At 57.3% G+C, this 19,595-nt stretch overlaps 1 protein-coding gene across 12 annotated transcripts in view; it reads right to left on the reverse strand.

Annotated features, from left to right (window-relative positions):
* Positions 1-4,241: 4,241 nt before the first annotated feature.
* The window catches only part of TXNRD2 (thioredoxin reductase 2), a 68,716-nt gene continuing 53,362 nt past the window's right edge, over positions 4,242-19,595 (reverse strand). For 8 of the 12 annotated variants that reach the window (XM_064272562.1, XM_064272559.1, XM_064272557.1 and 5 more), the window contains 4 exons: positions 15,821-15,957; positions 11,930-12,025; positions 11,176-11,268; positions 9,097-10,600 (listed from right to left, as the gene is read on the reverse strand). In XM_064272562.1, coding sequence (XP_064128632.1) covers positions 10,244-10,600; positions 11,176-11,268; positions 11,930-12,025; positions 15,821-15,957 — 683 coding nt within the window. In that variant the 3' untranslated portion in view covers positions 9,097-10,243. The other 4 variants (XM_064272555.1, XM_064272565.1, XM_064272563.1 and 1 more) reach the window with 3 other exon arrangements.

The raw sequence follows: 19,595 nt of genomic DNA on the forward strand, positions 1-19,595 counted from the left end.
GGAGCCAGGGTGCCTGGCCTGGTCCCTGGAAGAACAGAGCTGTTGTCTGTACGGCTTTGGGGGCACCTGCCCTCCCAGCCAAGAGGTCGAACAGAGATGCCCAGAGACAGCAGGGTGGAAAGTTGTCGTGCCACTGCAGCCTGGGTGCGTGTGCCCAGCAGCCCCTTCTTGCCACCACCATCCTCTCCCTGCCACCCTCAGCTGTGGGAGGTCTGGCCAGGGCAACACTGCACTTCTGCTTGTTTATTTCTGCCCCTGCCTGACACAGAAAGGACCACAGGCAGCTCCGAGGGCCGTGCAACCAAAAAACAACCCATTGCTATTGAGTCAATTCCAACTCGTAGCGACCCTATAGGACAGAGTAGAACTGCCCCATAGAGTTTCCGAGTTGCACCTGGTGCATTCAAACTGCTGACCTTTTGGTTAGCAGCTGTAGCTCTTAACCACCAGGGTTTCCAGGGCCATGCAGCCTCCAGCAAAAGGGCCCAGATTTAAGACAAGGCAGAGGAAGGAAGCAAGCATGGATGGGACATAGGATGGTGCCCCCACGAGGCCCCATCTGGCCCGGGGTTCCCTGTCCAAGGCACCAGCACCAGGGAAAACCTAAGCAGAAGGGGAAGAGGAAGGTGGAGAACGATGAGGGCGTGAGGAGAGGGCAGGGGTGGGGGCGGGAGGGGAGTAGAAGGGGAGAAGTGGGGGCAGAAACCTGCCACCCCAAAGGCTGTAGGGGTTGCTTTCCCAAGGGGGATCCTCAGAAGGGTCTCTGTATGGGCAGGTTCCCCAGGATGGCTTCTGACATGGCCTGGGGGGCAGGATCTAAAGAAGCCAGCAGGCAGGCCGGCCGGCAGCTTCCTAAACCAGGTGCCTCTGCCAGACTAATGGGAGGTGAAGGCAGGGTCAGGGCCCTGTGTAAATGGGCGGGTGTCCAATGGGCCCCCTGGCAGCATTGGGCGAAGGGCTGACAGGCCTCAGGCCTACAGGTGGCTCCATGACTAGGCCCTGCTAGAGTGGTCCCTGAGGGTGGGACACCTGTCCTTTGCTGGCATGGCTGCGTCCCCACCTGGCCCCCATTCTAGTCTCTACCCCAGTTTTGGTTGTCTAGAGGCAAGGGAAAGGCCATGACCCCCAGGCTGGCAGGAAGTGCAGTCTTCTAGTTGAGACCAAGAGGGAGGGGCCTTCCTCTGAGGTGGGGGGAGGGGGGATAAGGGGGAGATCGCCCAGGAGCCAGGCCTGACCCATGGCCCTCTGGCCCCAGAGGCCCCAGATAGGCAAGCTTGTGCACTATCCAAACTAGAAACCTGTGCAAAGGAGATGCTTCTGGAAGAGGCAGGCTCTGCTTCAGTCTTGGCTGGTCCTTGTCCCCGGACCTTGGTGGGAGGATGGGGAGAGGGCTGTGTGCCACCCTACACTCCTGGACTCCTCCTGCTGGCCACAAGCACAGGTTCTGATTCTCCTTGCTTCCGTGGTTCTCCCCACCTGCAGTTACCAGTGACTTCACCCCATGCTCTCACCACACATCCTGACCAGGACCCTAGAGGGGGCCAATGAAGGCACCTCAGGTGTCGAGGAAGGAGGGGTGAGCTGGCAGGGCAGGGGGACCGCAGGCTGCCCTTGACAGGGCAGGGCAGCTTCCTTAGCTTCCAGCTGCATGAAGGTGGAGGCTCTGGGGCTGGGCATTGGGGTTCTTGGATGAGTCTGGTGGGAGCCTGCAGCCTGAGCACCTCAGCCATCTGTTGTGAGCTGTCTGCACTCCCCATCCCCTGCCATCAGTCCCAGGACCCCTCCTCAGAGACCCCACCAGGCCCGATGTGCCCCTTTCATCCTTGGTCCAGCCCCGCTCTGTGAACTTACCTCTCACACCTCTGGAGACAGTGAAGGGCCTGCCAGACAGCATCGCAGAGAGCTGGGTGCTGGCGACCAAGTGGTGGCCGGCAGGAGGGCAACCCTGCCCACCTCAGAGCCAAGAGTGAGGCAGAAGGAGTGGCCGGGCCTGAGCTGCTTCTCTCCTACCCACCCCCATGTCATTGCGCAACCTGCGGCCACAGTGGAACGTGCAAGACGTCGCCAGGGGTAATTGTAAGCTATACAAAACAAGGAATTAAAATCGTATTTTCATTGCACCACAAAAACATGCAAAGGCAGCGGGAAGGTGGAGAGCACCCGGCCTGTGGTGCTCCGGCCCCACCTGTCACCCCTCCCTGCACTCCCCTTCAGGGCTGTTGGTAACAACCACCTGCCTTGTCCTGGGGCCACGCTGTGAGCTGAAGCAGTGGGACACCGCAGGACATAAACCACAGCCAGCCTCCTCTGGATACTCCTAATCAACTCACTAGGCCCACGTGCAGGGGGTCTGCCCTAAGGTGAGCCCTGTGTGGGTGGTCCAGGGAAGCGGCCTGTCTGTGCGCCCTGCCCTGCCAGAGCCTCATCTTCTCTTCCCAGCTCTGTGGCTGCCTGGGGGGTTCCAGGGCCTCAGTACCCCACCAGTGCAGGGGCGTGTGGGGTGTTAGTGCTCGTAGGGTCCCCTGAGCCCAGTCCAGGCCACTGGGCACCACAGCCAGCCAAGGCTTATGTGTGCTGATAAGCCCCAACCCAGAGGGCAGGCAGGGGGTCACTGTTGTGAGCTAGGCTCATCTTTGCAGCCTTTCATCTGCCCACAGGAGCACCGTGAGCTCCGTGCAGGCTGTGGGCATGTGGGAATGGAGCTTTAGGGCTGCCTGCCGGCAGGCTGGGACAAGGCATACCCTATGCAGGCCTCAGAGCTGCCAGCGAGCACCTGTGGCATCTCCATGGTCAGATGTCCAGGGTTATGTGGCCATCTGCAGGCCCTGCGGAGCCTGGTGGTGACCAGTGGGCAGGCCCATGGACATTCTGTTCCCTCCTAGAGAATGGAAACCCTGGTGGCGTAGCAGTTAAGAGCTACACCTACCAATCAAAAGGTCGGCAGTTTGATTCCACCAGGCGCTCCCTGGAAGCCCCATGGGGCAATTCTACTCTGTCCTACAGGGTCTCTAGGAGTCGGAATCGACTCGACGACAGCGGGTGGTGGTGGTAGAGGATGGTGCAGGCTGGTGGACTGGGGGTGAAGGCTGTCCCCCAGACACCAGTGTGACAGGAACAGAGCTGACACACACAGTGGATGTGCGGGCACAAGTCCCATTTTGGGAGCAAAGAGGTGTGCAGAGAAAACCACTCAGAGGGGGCCATGGGGTCACAGAGACATGGGGGCAGCACTATGGAATGTCCAAGGTGGGGGGCACTACTGGCCAGTGGGACGGGCAGGCATGAAACGCTACCCCCTTTGTACTAAGTCTCCTCACAAGGTGATGCATGATTCTTATAATCACAAAAAGGCCATTTTCAAGCTTCTAGATGTGGCCAGGCAGGGGCCATTCCCAGGGCCAGAGGGGCGAGCACGGCACCTCCCATGGGTCCCAGGCTAGCTGATGCACAGCAGGACACAAGGCAGGGGAAACCTCCATCCCTGTGAGGTGTGCCCTCCCAGAATACCTGCGGGAAGCAGGTGTGTCAGCAGCCATGCATTAAATGGGACACAGCTGATCTCGCTGCACTTGTTGAGGGCAGCGGGCCCAGCGCACTTGGCATCTTAATTGGGCGTCTGAGAGCTGCGCACCCACTTCACACCAGCAGTCACCAGGCTTCATTCAGCCCATTAAGGTGGAAAGACATTCCTTTGTTTGCTGACAAGCAGGGTCTCATCTATGGCTCCCGGCCGGCAGGCTAAGTGATGTTTTCTTAAGGAAGACACGCGATTAGCTGCCACAAAGCCCCAGCACAATGCAGCCCTGCCTGCCCTGTCAGCGCCGTCTCCTCGGTGACTGACGGGTGCGCTCCCTCCATGTCATGCCTCAGTGTAGGGATTAGCCTGAGCACAGCCAACAGCCTGACTCGAGGCCACAGTAGGAGTGTAACAAGGAGCCCGACGCTCAGGGACAGAAAGCTTCAAACACACCGCTGCCATGCTGTTCTGCCACCACGCCTGCGGTTGGCCACCCTTCTCGATGTGAAGCATGCAGAGAGCTGCGAGGGTGGCCTGAGTGGAAGGTCCCGACAAGGCATGGTGGGATCCCAGGATTGGGTAGGGGAAGGCGACTTCCTGCATGGGGGCAGAAGAGTCACGGTCTGCCCCATACCAGCCGTGCCCTGCTGGGAACACGGATGCACACTGCCTCAGGCAAGCCCTGCTGACCCACCCCGCCCACCCCATCAGGGACACCATGGGAAGAGCACACCTCAGGAAAACACCCTCTTTATTTGCACTCCAGAAATGCCAGGGGGCTCAAACGTGGGCAGCCCACAGGGTGGGTTTCTGCGCAGGTCGTCATCATCTGGCACTGGGGGCCGCTGGGCTGGCTCAGAAGGGGGCGAGGGGGCTGGCTGGGGGCTGACAGCCCTACTTTAGCCATCTCTGCAGGGCACACAGGCAGTCTGTGTAAATACAGCTGCAGCACGCTGGCTCGCTCTCACAGGATCTCTGGGGGGTGTAGCTCGTTCAGGCTTGGCCTCCATGGGCCAACGCCTTCTGCCATGGAAGGCCGACCCAGGGCAAATCTTGCAGCCAACCTGCAGGTGCACACTGGGGTCAGTGCAGAGTGGCCACCGTGCCCACCGTCCTGCCCGGGGCGGGAAGGCAGGCGCCCTTCCCTTCCTCCCCTGCCTCTGCCCCTCATCAGGTAGGTGTGTCACTAGGATCTCGGCACTGTTATAAAAATATTTTGAAACGATAAAAAATTATAGCAAGCTCCTTTTTCCCAGGGCTTTTAACAAAACAGCTCTGTGAGGCTGGATTTGCCGATAAGAGCCTCCTCAGGACGTCCTTTGTTTCTCTGTATCAAAGGCAGCCTCGCTCGGAGGGCTGTGGGGGGATGCAGCCCCCAGGACATGCCGTGGGAGTGGCCCTGGACCCCTCAGCCCAGCCAGTCAAGAGGGGAGGCCCAAAGGACCCTATCCTGGGAGGGGCTGACAGCCCCGGGCACACACATGCGGTGGCTGGCCTCAAAAGGGCCCAAGGAGAGCCCCACTCAGACTTGGAAGATGGGAAGTCCTCAAGCACACACATACACACATTCCTTCACAGAAGTGAAGGAGGGGCTCGTCATTTCTTCCTCCTCTGAAGAGAGTTTGAGATGAACAAAGTCTCAACCCGCCCCAAGGCTTCCGGCCACCACTGTCAGTCTGTCTTTTTAAAATTTGTAACAGAACCAGATGTGTGGACGGGCAGTGTGCACGGGGCAGCATCTCCACCTTCTGGGCATGAGAAAAATGGGAGCTGTGCCCCTGCCCACCCACAGCCTATGGTGACCAGCGACTCTGAGCCCACCCTGAGCACATCTGCCTGGAGATGCGCTGCGGAGGGTGAAGCCTGAGCAGGGGAAGGACAGAGCCCAGCCTTTCCTCTCAGCCACTGTGGGCTGGACACAGGGTAGAGACCTCACCTGCTCAAGGTGGCACAGCATGTGCAGCCCTTGGCATGTGCCTGGGAAAAGCAGCTCTCAGTGGCTCCAGACACCCCCGCCCCATGTGCTCCATTCACAAACACAGCCTTCCACACACGAGTACCTGGATCGGGGCTCGGAGAGGCCTGGCAGCAGTAATAACAGCAGTAGTAGCCTTGGCGTGTGCACTGGTGCCTGGCCCTGGCAGGGACAGCGGTTTAACCTCAGCAGCCCGTCACAGTGGGGTCCAGGCCCGAGCGCTTGGAGATGCGCAGCTTGACCACCTCCTCAGCACAGGTGGGGTGGATGCCCACTGTCCGCATCATTTGTGCGTAAGAGGCCCCACACCTGTACATGGGGACAAAGGTGAGGAGTCAGTCACAGGGAGGCGAGCTCACGTCCCATCGTCCTCCAGAAGGTGGCGCCCATGGGGGGCTGTGGAAGTCACTGAGTCTCCTGGCTATTTCCCTCCCCCACTCCCACCCTCCCTCTTTTTTCTGTCCAGTAGCCAGAAACACCTGCCACATCTGTCAGAGCTGTCCCATCTTCCTCTGAGTAAATGCTCAGTCCCTGCCATGGCCAAGGAGGCCCCGCCACTTGGGGCCCCACCTCCCTCCAACCCAGCCGTGGCCTCCTGCTGTCCTGAGCCCATCAGACACAATGCACCAGGCTCAGCCCACCTCCAGGCCTCCGCTCCAGCTGCTCTTTCTGCCTGGTTTGCTCCTGGAATTGCCTGGAATCATCCAAGCCCATGTCCCACTGCAGCCTACGCCCCAGCCTGGCTCTCACCTAGTCCCGCTCAACTTTCTCTTCTGCTCAGCACCCAGCACTTCTTACACAGAGCACAACAACTGTGCTCAGGTGCCCACTACATGGACAAGGACCGCTGGCCCTGTTTGGGGCTGTGTCTGAGCACTAGCATCTTGCCCAGCACAGACCTGATCCAGCCTTGCTGCCCGCTCAACAAGGAGCATGGGGTGCGCTGTGCAGAAGAGGCTCAGTGACCCAGGCTTCCCATCCTGGCCTCCCCGGCCTCCTGTGAACTGGCCCTCATCCAGGCTCTCCAGCCTGTCTGCCCAAGGCCTCTGGGTTAAGGGCTGCCTGTGGGTATTCCAGTCATCCGCACGTGCCTGTACACACCCACAGTGACCACCCACATACTCTTCACCTCCTCAAGGGCCACAGTGTGTAGACCCCCAGGCTGGGCACCCAGGCCCCAACAGGGCACAGGTGGCAGTAGGCTTCATTTCTTGCCATTATGGACAAGGCTGTAACAAACAGCCATTCATTTATTTTTGCAGATGTGTGTTGGAAGATCTGGTGGATAAATTCCTAACATGAACAGAGAGTGCATGCATTTCAAATGTGGGCAGGAGGGCAGTTCTAGTTCACCACACTCCTCCTGATGGTGTCTTCCAGCCTTCAGTGTCTCCCCCATGCAGACACTGGGAAATTATCACCACTGGACATTGTCAAACCTTTTCTTACCAACCAAATTGGTTTCTTGGTGTTTCACACAGCTTTCTACTGTTTATTTTTATTTTCCTTTCCTGTGAATTACATTTTCATGTTCTCTTTTCTTTTTCTTTTGGGTTGTTCACCTTATTATTACTGTTATTGATTTATAAGAGCTCTTTGTATATTAAGGAAAACAGCTCCGGGCTGTTACATTATAAAAAGAAGCCGCCATATTTTTAAAGAGCTTTCCAGAGACTATTCCTGGAAGCTTGTACCACTGTTAGCAATAGCATCCACATGCCAGGGTATGGACAGAGATGGCCTGTCGGGGGGCCAGACACCATGGGTCGGGTCCCAGGAGTCACCCCCAGTCACTCTCCTCACTCCCAGGGCAGACCCCCAACCCCCGCACCCAGGCCCTAGGCAGGACTCTGGGCAGAGCCCACACCATACTCATGGGCTTCCTTCTGACAGCCACTCTGGACCAGACTTCCAAATGATGGCTGTAGCCCAGATGCTACTCTGCGGCGAGCAATCCTGCAATTAAGTGCTACAGATACATGCTCTCAGAATGTGATCCCAGCTGGTGCCCCAACTCCTGGACCCAGCCCTCCCTGCTCTCCTCTGCAGCCCTGTACTGTGTCAGGATGGCCCTAAGGTCACCTGGCGGGAACCACAAGGGGAAGAAGACCATCCAAGGGGCCAGGTTGCGTGTGGGCAGGGTCGGGTGCCCCTGGAGCATCTGCCCCAGACCTTTGGCCCGGACAGCCCCTTTCGCAGCCCCTCAGGGTGGCAGCATCTGCTCCTGGCACCCCAAGCCCATCTCCATGCCCTTCCTTGTCTACAGAACTCCTGCCTCCACCTGCCGAGGGATGGCATTCTTCTCCAGACTGGCTCTCAGCCACATCCACATACCCAAGCTCACTGGGGCCCAGGCTGCTCACACACCCTCTGCAACGTGGGCAGCTTGCCTCTGCGCCCGCACCTCTCCTAGGCCCACAGACGGGCTCCCCACTGCCGCCTGGGTGGGTGTCAGCTGTGCTTCGGCCCCTCCTGCCTTACCATGGCCCCAAGTTGCCTGCCTGACCTTCTCACTGCCCCAACCAATCCACCCTAATCCCAGAGCCATGACCTCTGCATCCTGCAGCAAAGGCCCAAGGCTGGCCCCAGTGCCCCACAAACGCACAGCCTGAGCCTGAGACCCAGGCAACGGCCAGGCTTGGGGAGCCACACAGCCATTCTGTGGGCATCTCCAGATACACTGCAGCCATCCAGCTTTCCCAAGCTGAATTGGCCTTGCTCACCACTCCCGGAGAACTCAGCCGGTGGCAAGGGGCCTTAACCCTGGCCACTCAGGCTGTGTAGAAGAGGCTCAAACAGCGACCCCAGCATGGTGGTCCCCCAGGGCTGGCAGGGCTGTGAGCCCTCCACCCTCAGTCCCAGGCGGCCAGCCACAGATGGACACCCATGTGGCTCTGGCTCAACGGCATTTGGCTGGAGAAGAAAGGAGCCGCTCTTCTAACTGAACCTGCCACGTCTGAGCAAAGGCCCAGAGAATCTCTGCTGAAAACATGTACAATGCTACATAAAAGCAACATAAAACCTAAAGGATTTTTCATTGTAGTGCTGCCAACATTTAGTGGGGACACAAACGCAACAGCGGACATTCCTCAGAACTTACTTGATTCCCAGAGCAAATCCTTGAGTGACTTCGCCCGCATTGGGGCCGAGGAAGTGCAGGCCAAGCACTAGTTGTGGGGGCTCCCGCAGACACACCATCTAAAAGTCACAGTGTCAGCCTCATGCTCAGCCAGGGGAGGGGGATGGACCCCGGGGCATGCCCACACTCTACCCCAGTAGGAGCCTGTGCGGACAGCCTCAAACACACGTGCTTCCTGGTTGGATGCAGAGGGCCCAGCAAGGCCGGGCTGAGCTCCAGGGATGAGGAGCGAGAGCCCACACTGGGGATAGCAACACCGCTGGGCTCCACAAGGGTAAGTCTTCGGGGCCACATGGGACTCCCCCACCCCTCGGCGGCTGCCTTGTTCCCTCCCTCCCTCTTACTTCCTGGGAATGCCTCTGCCCAGGCCACCACAAGGATACCCACCTTTATGTAACACTGGGATGAATCCCGCTCAGCCACAGTAAACTCCAGTGGTTTATAATACGCGTGATAAACCTGGGTGACAAGACACAATGGCCTGTGGGCACCCGATGCCTCCCACAGTCGTTTTCCCAGTTGATAGGCACGGCAGGTGAGAGGTGAGGGGCTGGGTCCACAGCTTGTGGTCGGGGTGAGCTGTAGCTCAGGCTGGCTGCAGAATGACAGCCTCCCTCTCTTCCACGTGCAGGCAGCCTGTAGCCGAGCCACATGTCTGTGGGACAAACCTTCTCCTGGGCAGGTCTCTGAGGGGTGGACACCCAGGCTCAGAGACCCCTGTACACTACAGCAGCAGAACAGGTGAGTGCCAGGCCGGCCAAGCCCTAACCACCCACCATCCATCCAAGACACGCCACAAAGCCCAGCTCAGATCAGGCCCTGATGTGGCCAAGGCTCAGTGCAGGGCACCAGGAGTGCCAGCCCAGAGCTCACACTGTGCACACAGGCACCCTGACATCCACAGGGCATCCTCAGGCAGCTGGGTCTGGGATCACCAGGATGGAGGAAGTGGTGGTTCCCCCGCCTGTCCCAGCCACAAAGCCTCCCTTGGGCACCCCAGCACTGGCTCAGCCCTCACTTGAGCGAGGGGGCGAGGGCAGGCGCGGGGCAGCTGGCCCACACCGGAGCTGTTGGACAAAGGCTTTCAGCACCCGCCAAGGACTCGACAGCATCTTTGGGGGTGCGACAGGGTAAAAAATGAGCAAGGCCCTCACATGTGCTGCACAGCCATTATTAATTAATTGAGCTTCAGAGAATAATGTTTTAACTAAAACAGAATTGAAAGGAAAACAAACAAAGGGTATTTGGCCATTCAACATTGTGAAACATAAAACAACATTATAAAATGCCATGAACATATGTCCCAATGTACTCGTGATGAATCAAACAAAAATAGCAAATAAAGGGCTGTGAGGAGGCTGGCCTGTCAGCCACGTCCTGTTGATGGAGGAGACTGGGGTGCTTGGGGAAGGGGCAGACCCTGGAGCCCAGTGACTCACTCCCAAGCAGCACCAGACACCACCCCCGCCACCCGCCACCACGGTGGCTGCATGGGGTCTGGCTTCTCTGAGGCGCCTGCAAGGTGCTACAGCTGCAAGAGAAAACCCAGCAGAGTCCTCCAGCACCCACAGTGTGGCAAGTGTTGAAAGCCTCCCAGCATCCCACCAGGCCATCACAGGACCTCAGCCCACTTGCTGGAGCAACCCTGTGGAATGGCCTTGTCAATGGAAACCTCCTTCCTCTGGTGAGTGCCAGGAGGCAGCACTGGGCCCCTCTGACTGAGTCGAGGCTGCTGGGTCCTGCGAGGACTGGCCAAGTCGTGGCCGAGGACTACAGGCCAGGAGCTTGTGGGGGAGGGGTCATGCCACAGGGGAGAAGCAGGAAGGCAGAGGGGCTCAAGGGTGGGGCCAGGCTGGGTCTGACCCCAGATCACAGCTGAGAGGAAGGCAGGAGGGGGCTGGGGGGAGGGCTCCACAGGGTTCAGAAGCTGGAGGACAGCCAGAAGAAGCAGGGTGAAGGCTTCCCAGACCTAGGGAGATATGAAAGAGGCAGAGCCACTGAGGCTGCCTGGTCCCTGAGCCTTCAGTGACAAAATCAGGTCTGCCTGTTAGAACAGGGCCAAGCAACCTGCTGCCCTGAAACCTCGACAAGGGGAGCTGGTGACCCCCACATCAGGATACCCCAACAGCACTGGGCACACCTGCAGTGTGCTGGGGTGGTGCTGGGGCTGTTGGGTGATGGGGCCTCTTTCTTGGTACCTTCTTAAGCTTGGAACAGGGCAGCCTGGGGCCCCTCCCCTTATCATCACGATACAAGATGGTGGATGACCACTGGGCCTCAGTCCCACCTCACAGACTTCCAGGAGCTATGGCTGTCCCTCATGTTACTCTCCAAGGTCCCCACCCCATGTGTCCCTGCCTGCCACACCTAGCTGTTGTTCTGGGCTCACATGCCCCGCCCTGCCAAGCCAGGCTGCTATTCTGAGAAGTTGGGACACTTACATCCCTTCTCACTGGGCCTCTGTCAAGAAGGAGCCCTCAGTGGAGCGTGAGCGCAGCAGAGGGAGTCATCAGCAGGCAGGCCACTGCTTGGGTGCTGACTTACCTCGATATGCTCTTGTCCGTGACGAGCCACGGCTTCCTCCTCCGATAGCCCCACACAGCCATACTCCAGTGGGGTGAAGACTGTTGTGGGAACCTGAAATGTGGGTCCCCAATGAGCACACCTCTCAGGTCCCCATACCTGAAGACCCTAGTCTACAAAACAAAGAGCAGTGACAGCAACCCAGGACCCCAGACAGGACCCCTGGCAGCTCACAATCCCCACGGACTCACTGCACCCACCCGTTCCTGGGTGATGCCCACAGAGCTACCCCCCATGCACACACATACATACACATGTGCACATGCATACATACACTTGCACACACAAACATCAGCATGTTCACAAGCATGTGTATGTACACACATGCATTGCAGCACACTAAGTACTTTCATGTATACCTGCACACACCCACAAAGTATACGTGTGTACACATATATGCATAGGAACATACACGAAATTCATAGATGTATACACACAGCTGCACACATGTGCACACGCATACACACACATGCACACATAGTGCACACCTGTACATGTGTGTGCACACTCCTGCACACATGGACAAAGATGCACATGTGTGCACGTGCATACACACATGCAGAGCTGCACACGTACAAGTACACACACACGTGTGTACATGTGCACACATACATACATACGTGGGCACATGCACACACGCACCCTCAGCCCCAGAAGAGCAGCACAGCCTTTCCCAGGCTGGCCCTGGTGCTCTCTGGGAGAAGCAATCACTCACGTTGTCGTACTCCATCAGATCCGAGGACTGACCAAAGAGTCGCTGAGCTAAAAGCTTCCCTGCCATGATGGCCGTGGGCGTGAGCTCAGGCCGCCCCTGCCAGGAGAAGCACAGGAGTTAGTTCAACAGGGGCAAGGGTGTCAGTGGAGCCGCCATGCCACCACCCAAAGGGCTGTCCATCGCCTTCCTAGTGAGGGGGCTCCCTCTCAGAAACCCCAAACATGGTCTGCCATGGAGCCACAAGGAGGTTAACACCTCCACCACTTGAGGCACATTCTCCTGCAGGGAGAAAGTGTGGGACCCTCTCCAGGCCCTTGGCGGGTTTCTCTTATTCTCTCCTTCGCTTCTCTCAGCTTCCCTAGGGAGATGCCTGTGGTTACATGCAGCCATCTTAACGATCCAGCTCCTGGAAGAGAAGTGGGCTGCTAACAACCTCGGCCCCAGCCACCCTCGATCACAGTTTCTCTCTGATCTGAACCCGGTTCTTGGGGTTGGCAACCACAGAAAGCTGCCCCCACCACACAGCTCAAAAGATCCTGCTACTGTTCACATTATAGGGGTAGTAGTGGTTCAGTGGAAACCCTGGTGGCGTAGTGGTTAAGTGCTATGGCTGCTAACCAAAGGGTCTGCAGTTCAAATCCACCAGGTGCTCCTTGGCAACTCTACGGGGCAGTTCTACTCTGTCCTATAGGGTCGCTGTGAGTTGGAATCGACTTGACAGCACTGGGTTTTTTTTTTTTTTCAGTGGTTCAGTAAGAGCACTGGTGACAGTGATTAAGCATTCTGCTGCTAACCGAAAGGTCAGGGTACCCACCAGCCTCTCCGTGGGAGAAAGATATGGCAGTCTGCTGCCGTAAAGATTTACAGCCTTGGAAACCTTACGGGACAGTTCTACCCTGTCCTATAGGATTGTATGAGTTGGAACCAACTAGATGGCAGTGGGGTTTTGGTTAGTTGTTCAGTGGTAGAATCCTCGCCTTCCATGTGGGAGACCCTGGTTCAATTCCCAGGCAATGCACCTCATGTGCAGCCACCACTCGTCTGTCCAGGGAGGTTTGTGTGTTGCTATGATGCTGAACAGGTTTCCGCGGAGCTTCCAGACTAAGATGGACTAGGAAGAATGGCCTGGTGATCTACTTCTGAAAAGCAGTCAGTGAAAACCCTATGGATCCCAATGGTCTGATCCACCACCAATTTGTGGCAATGGCACAGGACAGGGTAGTGTTTGGTTCTGTCATGCATGGAGTCTCCATGTGTCAGGGGCTGAGTCCATGACTGTTCACAACAACACGGTTTGCACTGACTGCGATTCAGGCTAAAACGGGCCCAAGAGCATTCTGGGTGATCCTGACACACAGTCTGACTTTCACACCACAGCCCACAACAAATCTCAAACCAGGGCGCTGTTCTGCTGAAGACCCCTCTCATCCCAGGATACGGCCTCCTCGGAAAACAGGAGGTGGCACTGCCACTGGTTTCCTGCACGCGTCTGCCTGGGGCCAGCTGCCAATCACCTCTGCAACAGGAAATGCGGATGCTGTTTGGCATTCCAGAAATGAATGGAGATCAGCGGAGATAAAGCTGTGCAGGCAGCCGGTGCATTCCACTGGGCCTGACTAACTGCGGAAACGACCACGCACACAGCGCACAGTATCGCATTAAACAATGCCACCCCACCCATCCACCCAGTGCTCTCTCCAGCAGTCGCCGGAGCAGCGGGCTGTTAACTCTTTTGACGGCTCAGAGTCACTTTTCCAACAGAGTGGATTTAATTTTTTAACAGATGATGCTTCTGGCAGCACCTTCTGAACCATGATGGTTTCTACCTTGGTGTCATGAGCCTTGGAGCCCGGGAGGAGCACATTTGTGCAGCCGACGGAGCTCTAACTTGGCTGGTGACAGGGGGCGCGCAGGCCCGTGTTTTCATCTGTCCACAGCTAAGTGCGGCTGTAACGCACACAGCGCTTCTCCGCCAGGAACGCTGGTGCTGTCTCAGGGTGGAGCATGCACAGAGCGTACACAGAGCTCTGCAGTCAGAGAACGCCATGTCCCGACTATTTACACGTAGAGGCCGTGCTCTGCAGAGATAACGCCCCAGCAAGTGCATGGTCAGATAAACGGCTGGGCCTGCGGGGCAGTAAAGGGCATGCAAAGCCATCCACCTCCTTCACAAGAATGACACGGCTGTCCAGGATGGTTGTAAGTGACACAGCTCAGGCGATAGGCCGGGAGCTCTGGGCCTGGCTGAGCCATCCCGCTCACACGCACAAGCTGAGGGATGCCTGTGGAACATCTATCCAGAGGGAGGCCCTTAGGGGTCTGCATATGCAGCAGTCAGTCCCAGCATCCTCCAGGGCCCGAGCGCCATTTCCTAAACCTGGTTTCACAGCCTGGTGGGGCTCAAGAGATGGGTGTGGGGATAACCGCTTGGCTCATGCCTGGGCACTGGCCAGCGGGCAACCCCAGCAGGAGGGGTCTATGTGGTGACTGGTGGGCACCATTTCTGGGGATGGGTATCAAATAGGCAGGCTCAGCCCCACCAACAAAGCGAAGGCTCAGCCTTGCATAACCCCTGCCCCAGCCCATGTCCACATATGTGCCAAGCTCTCCTGAGCCCACTGACTATTGTGAGCAGGGGAAGGACTACAGCAGAGCATGGCAGGTGGGGCCAAAGGAGGAGTGGTCTTGCAACATCAGTGACAATGGCGACCAGTGCCCACACGGGGACCCACTCTGCCTCTGACACTAGCTCCCGTTCTCCCCCAGGTTCCTCCCTGGCATTTCCCAAAACCGGTTCCATGGAGGGTTAGGTGAGGGTAGGCAGGGAGGTGAGGGCATTCCCCGACTTCCGCCTGACCCCCTTGCCCCCAGGTCTCTCCTGACCACTGGCAGTAAGCATCCCCTGATGCCTGAAATGTTTTACTTCCTTCCTTGTCATCTACGACCCCCACCAGAACGTCATCTGTATGAGGACCAGGACCTTTGGTGCCTGTTCCTGTGGTGCCTGGTACACACCCGGAGTCAGTAAACACGTGATGGATGAAAGCTATCAGCATGTCACAATGCCACAGGGCCCCCCAGCCACGCCAAAGCCCCTCCCGTCCAGGATATGCTGGCCAGGCCAGGCTGACTGCTTCTGAAGAATTGAGGGGTGCGGGAACTCCACCATTCATCGGCCCGTATTCTCTCTGGAGCCTGGAACGTGAGGAAGGGGCTGCTGACTGAACGTTCCTCAGCTGATGGATGTGGGCTCCGTGGCACCTTCACCACGACCTCACAAGGGAGTCCTACAGCCCCCGCTTCCAAGGCAGAAATGCTGCCACAGACACGTGCTGGGGGGCGCTGGGTCCTCACCCGTGTGGCTGCAGGAACCTGATCCCTTCCCCAGGTCGAACCCCCCATCCCTGCCCTGGTAAGGATGTCTTCAGTGTAGGCTGATACCCATGGTTCAGAGGGGTAAACTGAGGCAAGGAGGTGGGGGGCAGGTGGGCCGGCTGGAGGCTCCTTGTGTGGGGATAAGACAACCTCAAGGCCCTGTCCTAGCAGCTGCATTTCCAGGACGCTGAGCCTCCAGACCAGCTTGGGTAGTCGAGGCACCAGCTCAAATCTGTCCTTGGGAGCCAAGACATGAATAGATTCACAACCAAATTGGCTAATCATGTCTTCTTACTCAGTTACCATGCTGGTTTTTTTTTTTTTTTTTAAGTCCTCTCATATCCACCCTCCACATGAAGGACTAGCATTCGAGAGGGCAGAGCCTAACGCCTAGCCCTCCCCAGATCACGTGCTCTGACAGCTCCTGGAGGCTGGCCCTTGGCCTGTGGTTGAGGAAAGGGGTGAGAGCCCGCACACCCTGGGCCTGGCTCAGGCTGCAGTGGGCACAGACCTTACCTCCGCCACATCTCCAATGGCATAAATGTGGGGCACAGAGGTGGCTTCCTGGGCATCAACCACGATCTTCTCATTGTCAGGGTTGGTTTTTACTCCAGCCTTCTCCAAATTCAGACTTCTGGTTTCTGGAACTCGGCCTGAAGGAAACAAAGAAGGCTGAAAAGTATTCTTTAGCCATTTGACCTAAATATTCATGTCTTCTTAACCAGAGTCCTTGGTTTGACTTAAAACATTTCTGAGAATTGGTGAAACGTGAACCACATACAGCCTCGAGGGGTACCTGTGGGCCTGAGAGAAACACTCACAAACAACACAGCTGAAAAGGCACATCGCACGCAGTGGCCGCCACCATGGCTGATACATGAGAAGGGCAGGCACACCGAGGGGACTGCTAGGGTCAGGTGGGCAGGGCACTGGGGACCTGGCCCAGGCTCACCTGGAGCCCTGCAGTAACGGGTCCGCAGCTCCAGTGGGATTTCATCAAAACTGCTGGCCCCTGGTGTCTGTCTGTCCTCCCTGCCTCTGTCCCCCACAGCACAGCCTACATTATCAAAACATTATCAGGCAATGAGAATAATATCCCTAGGTCTCGTCTTGCCTATCCTGGGTCTCTGTGTATAGAGAGCAAAGCCTCCAAGGGCCCTGTCTAGACAGCTGAAGCAGAACCATCCATGCTCTGGTAACACCCTGAGGCTGACTCTTAGGCCTGGGTCTGGCCTGAGCCCAGGTAAGGCCTGATGCTCCCCCGCCCCCCCGCCCCGTCAGGCACCTGGTCTGAGATGCCAGTGCTGCCACCAGGTGGGGTTCCATGAGACTCACATCTACATGGACATCCCCTCGCCTTGAAGGGGAAGGGTGAGGGCCATAGATTCCAGGTCCCCAGCAAAGGGTGCCCCAGACCCCACAGAGCACTTAATGGGTCTACGGGTTTTGAGTGGTGGTTGTTTTTTTCAGCAAATAATTTGAGACTCTTCCATTCTCCAAGGAGCCTTCCTGATGGGGATACAACAGAGGAGGAGCCACACTGTCCTCAGAACAAGGGAGGATCCAAGAGTAAAGAGCTCAGGGCCTGTAGCCTGTCTCTGGGGAGTCCCAGGAAACCCAGCTCCTCCTCTCTCTTCATTGGGAAGAAGCAACGTTCCACACTGGGCCAGTGGGGCTGCCATCTGACAACCTGGGCTTCTGGGTGTGGCAGGGAACCCAGGCATGGCCATGCGGACCTGAGGAGCCAGCAAGGAAGGCACTGGCTTCCAGTGCCCCAAACCTGCAAGAAGCTGTCCCTGCAGTGCCCCGTGCCTGCCTGCCCGCCAGATCAGACATGGGCAGGGCCACTAGGCAACTTGTTTGGTGCTCTGCAAAATCCTGGAGGCAAGGTGCCTAGAAAGCCCAGCTCTCTCCACAAGTCTGCTACTACGGAGAAGATGACAAACAGAGCCAAACACTGAGGGTTAGCTGCCCGTGCACTAGTCAGCCCATGCGGCTAGGCTCCAGGGCATTGCCAGGTGGGCACTGGAGCAACTCTATGATGACGAAGGGAGGGGCTGGGCTGCCACGTGACTCCAGGGCACTGCCAGACCCCAGTGCATAGGGAAGGGTATCCCAAGTGCAGCAGGGCCAGATCGGCACCCAGCTCTGCCACACCTAGGTCCCTCACCTGTCTGACTCACAGCCCGGCCTCCCCAGGTGTGTGAGCAAGATGAAGCAGCATGGCCACCCCAGCCCCCTCAGCAGCTCTCTGGTGGCAGCGGGCACCCATGGACCACACTGAGCTGCTCTTGGCTCCACCACTGGTTTTAAGCTTGGCCAGGTTCTGAGCCAGGTCTGTTTGGGTGGCCGTGGAGGCCTTGACCTGCCTGGATAGGCCCCAGCTCTACTTTTGGCCCTGCACCCAGCCTGCGCTGCCCTCCTCACATCCCCTTCTTGAGCCTTGTCCCCAGTGGGGTCTCCCCAGGGCTTGGGAGGGTCAGCTGCACCCCCCACGCCCAGACCTCAGTTAGCCTGAGGTCCACGTGGCTTGCCTAAGCCACAGGCCACTGCCCTTCCATCCCTCTGGAGCCACACTCCTGAGGGTGGATGCAGGCCACCATCATGGGGCCCAGCCCAGCCAAACAGACAACGGGGGACACCTGCCCCAGCCCTGGCTACCCCATGTCATGTTTTTCTCCCTCCATGTCCCCTCTGTGTACCCTCACAGATTCCCCTTTTCTCAGAAAGACTCAACTGATGTCACTTTCCCCTTCGCTCCTCTTACTGTACAATTCAAATGCTATACATTATTCTGTTTCTGATGACCCAGAGGAGGGCTGGCCCCCATGGGCCACCCAGGTTGGGGATGACCAGAAAGGGACTGAGTCCCTCATGAATCGAGATACTGCAAAAGCTGCATTCTCTGCCCAACAGTGTGAGGCCTCAGGAAACCCAGGGATCAGCTGTGAACAACCCTTCCCTGGCCACAGCCTCCTGCCTTCCTCGGCGTCCAGGCCCTGTCCTGTCCTGAATATGCCTTTGGCTACCCGGCCCCTCTCACCCAGACCTCCTCCCTCCCTGCCAGGCCTTCTCAGGTTCCTGCCCAGCCCCATACGTGGCCCAGGATGCAGACTGTGCTCTGGGCTCTGTCTGGTCCTCCTTCCTAGACTCCGGGCTGGCTCGGTTGATGCCTTGGAGCCGCTCCAAAGCAAAGTCAGCATTCAGAGGCTTCCTCCCTTGGACTGGCAGCAGCCTCAGCTGCATCTGTCCCTTAATGCACGTGAGACCCTCAACAGGCCTCTCTTCTATGGAGCCTCAGTGTCTGCATCTGTAAAATGGGCCAGTGTGGGGGCCAGATAAGACGAGGTGTGATGCCCACACAGAGTGTGCCCCCCACCTCATTTCACCAGCCTTTCAGGTCCCTGAAACCCACATGGCTGTGGCAGGGCCCAGCTCCTCCACCCCCAGTCCCTCATCCTGGTCACCCTGCCTCTTATGCCATCCCTGCCCTGTACGGGCCTGTTCGCCACCTCTGAGGGCAGTTTTCAGAGCATGGGCCCACTCTTCAACCATGTGGCCACATCCAGAGCCTCTGTCACAACTCCTCCAGCCTCTCCACCAACCATTACAGCCCTGACCAGATCACCACCCAGGCAGCAGGTTGACACCTGCCCCAAGGAGTGTGAAACCCTCTGCCCCCACATCTCCGACACCAGGGCTGCATGACATCTTCTGGATCAGAGGCCGTTTTCACAAGTGCTAAATTCATAAACCAGAGACTTCATCAGCCTGAGACCGGAAGAACTAGACGGTGCCCAGCAACAATGACCGCCCTGACAGGGAACACAACAGAGAATTCCTGATAGAGTAGGAGAAAAATGGGATGCAGACTTCAAATCTGAGTAAGAAGGTCTGACTGACACTGGAGGGACCCCAGAGGTCACGGCCCCTGGACTCTCTGTTAGCCCAAAACTAAAACCATTCTCGAAGCCAACTTTTCAGGCAAAGATTAAACTGGAGTATAAGACACAAAATGATATTGGTGAGGAGTGTGCTTCTTAGCTCAAGTAGACACATGAGACTATGTGGGCTAGCCCTGCCTGGAGGCGAGATTAGGAGGCAGAGGAGGACAGAAGCTGGTTGAAGGGACATGAGAAATACAGGGTGGAGAGAAGTGTGCTGTCACATTGTAGGAAAGCAACCAGGGTCACACAACAATGTGTGTATAAGTTTTTGTATGAGAAACTGACTTGAATTGTAAACTTTCACTTAAAGCACAATTTTTAAAAAAGTGCTAAATTCAACCAAT

This window comes from Loxodonta africana, chromosome 19, assembly GCF_030014295.1.
Source record: "Loxodonta africana isolate mLoxAfr1 chromosome 19, mLoxAfr1.hap2, whole genome shotgun sequence".
In the NCBI taxonomy this organism is placed as follows: Eukaryota; Metazoa; Chordata; class Mammalia; order Proboscidea; family Elephantidae; genus Loxodonta; species Loxodonta africana.